The sequence below is a fragment of the Echeneis naucrates genome, chromosome 15 (assembly GCF_900963305.1).
Source record: "Echeneis naucrates chromosome 15, fEcheNa1.1, whole genome shotgun sequence".
Taxonomy (NCBI): Eukaryota; Metazoa; Chordata; class Actinopteri; order Carangiformes; family Echeneidae; genus Echeneis; species Echeneis naucrates.
The window spans coordinates 21525544-21527150 of NC_042525.1; the positions used below are offsets into that span (position 1 = coordinate 21525544).

The 1607-nt window shown below is 43.1% G+C and overlaps 1 protein-coding gene across 1 annotated transcript; it reads right to left on the bottom strand.

Moving 5' to 3' along the window:
- Positions 1 to 498: 498 nt before the first annotated feature.
- On the bottom strand, positions 499 to 1296 carry fgfbp3 (fibroblast growth factor binding protein 3). The gene is made up of 2 exons (XM_029521731.1): positions 1022 to 1296; positions 499 to 928 (listed from the first exon to the last, which is right to left on the bottom strand). Exons 1-2 carry the CDS (start codon positions 1294 to 1296, stop codon positions 499 to 501), a joined length of 705 nt encoding a protein of 234 aa, XP_029377591.1.
- Positions 1297 to 1607: the final 311 nt, after the last annotated feature.

A 1607-nucleotide genomic window follows, 5' to 3' on the forward strand; every position in this document is an offset into this window, starting at 1 on the left:
CACAAACAAACATTAACACATTTTTTTTTTCCGTTTTTATACAAAAGTTACACAGATATCATTGAAAATATTCACTACACATCTACTTATCAAGCAATCCCTAAATGATAATAAAAGACTGATTGTTTCTCACCAAAACATTGTTTTTATTGATTAGTTAGTCAATTACAATACTACATAACTCAACTTTTAAATTTGATCTAAGTCATTGGAAACTAGAAAAGCAAACTACAACAAAACCCATCCCAAAGCTAAATCCTGAACTCAAACACATCTGTATTTATGATGATTTAAGACTTTTTATGCATTTTTTTTTCCAATTTTGAATTTTTTACTATAAATTTGTAAATTGAAAGCCAGGAGGCTTCGATCCTTAGAAATTCCATAATTCAGTCTGGTGTTTTCAGTTTAATTTAAAAAAATCTTTATTTTAATTGTTTTCAGACAGTGAACTTATGACTTTGCGCACCAAAAATGTGCTACAGCCATAATTTTCCATCAACCGTCAAAAAACTTGACAAAGAATGAGCAGACAGCGTGCCACCCCTCGCTGCAGTAATTCTGCACCGGCTCCATATCATTCATCACTCCCTCCTCTTCAAGCCCAGTCCTCTCCTCCCTCATTTTCTTCTCCTCTTCCTCTTGCTCCTTCTTCTTCCTCTTCTCTGCCTTCTCTCCATCTGAACTCTTGGCCACTGGCATTCCTTTCCTCTTCCCTCCCTTCCTCCCCTCCTCACCACTGCGTTGGGCAAGCTTCATGTGGGCTTCATTGGGGGCCTTCTTGCAAGTTTTGGCTTTCAGGACTTTCTCTCCCTCACAGGCATTCAGCCTCTTCTTCAGCTTGCCCACCAGCTGCTTCCAGTACTGGCTGGATTTCACCCCATAAGCCTGGCATAGGTCTGGCTTACCAGCATAACGGCACCAATACCTGTAAGACCAGCAGAAACACAAAAAGGCAAATGAAGAGGTTGGACAAAGAGACTGGGGTCAGGTGAGGTGTCACTGTGGATGTTTCTCTTACTTTTGCTGCTCTCCCAGTGTTGCAGTGCTGCAGTTCACCATCAGGTTCACCAGACCTTCGCCAGACGTCTGCCACACACAGCGATGTCCCTCCTTGGTGGTCAGCTCCCCAGATCCAGGCACAGAGCGATTTCTGGATCTCTTTGCAGGTGGGGGTGATGACGGAGGCTGGAGAGGTTTGTCGGGTTTCCCCTGACCAGGCTGACGTTTGGCCTCAGTAAGGACGGAGAGGCAGACGAGGAGGAGGAAGAGGAAGCTGCACAGATGGATGCTCATGTTGGCTGTGGAAAGACTTTTGGACAAAGAAAATGAGAAGTTGTTCTACGAAAGTGCCTGTCTGGCTTGCTGAAAGCAAAATTCATCTATTCTAGAACTAGGCATTCCTCATCATAGTCGCTGGCCTGGATGTGTATGAGTGATTAATTTTTAATTTCAGACTCAAATATGGGCCAAGGTCCAATCCATGTTTCCCACAAGACTGTTTTGTTTGACTCTGATTGCCTGGTGAATGTCAGTGTCCTTTAAACTCATGCCTGTCATAATCTGGATTATTTCTTCAGACTTTTCAAAGATCCTTCCAGAGCCAC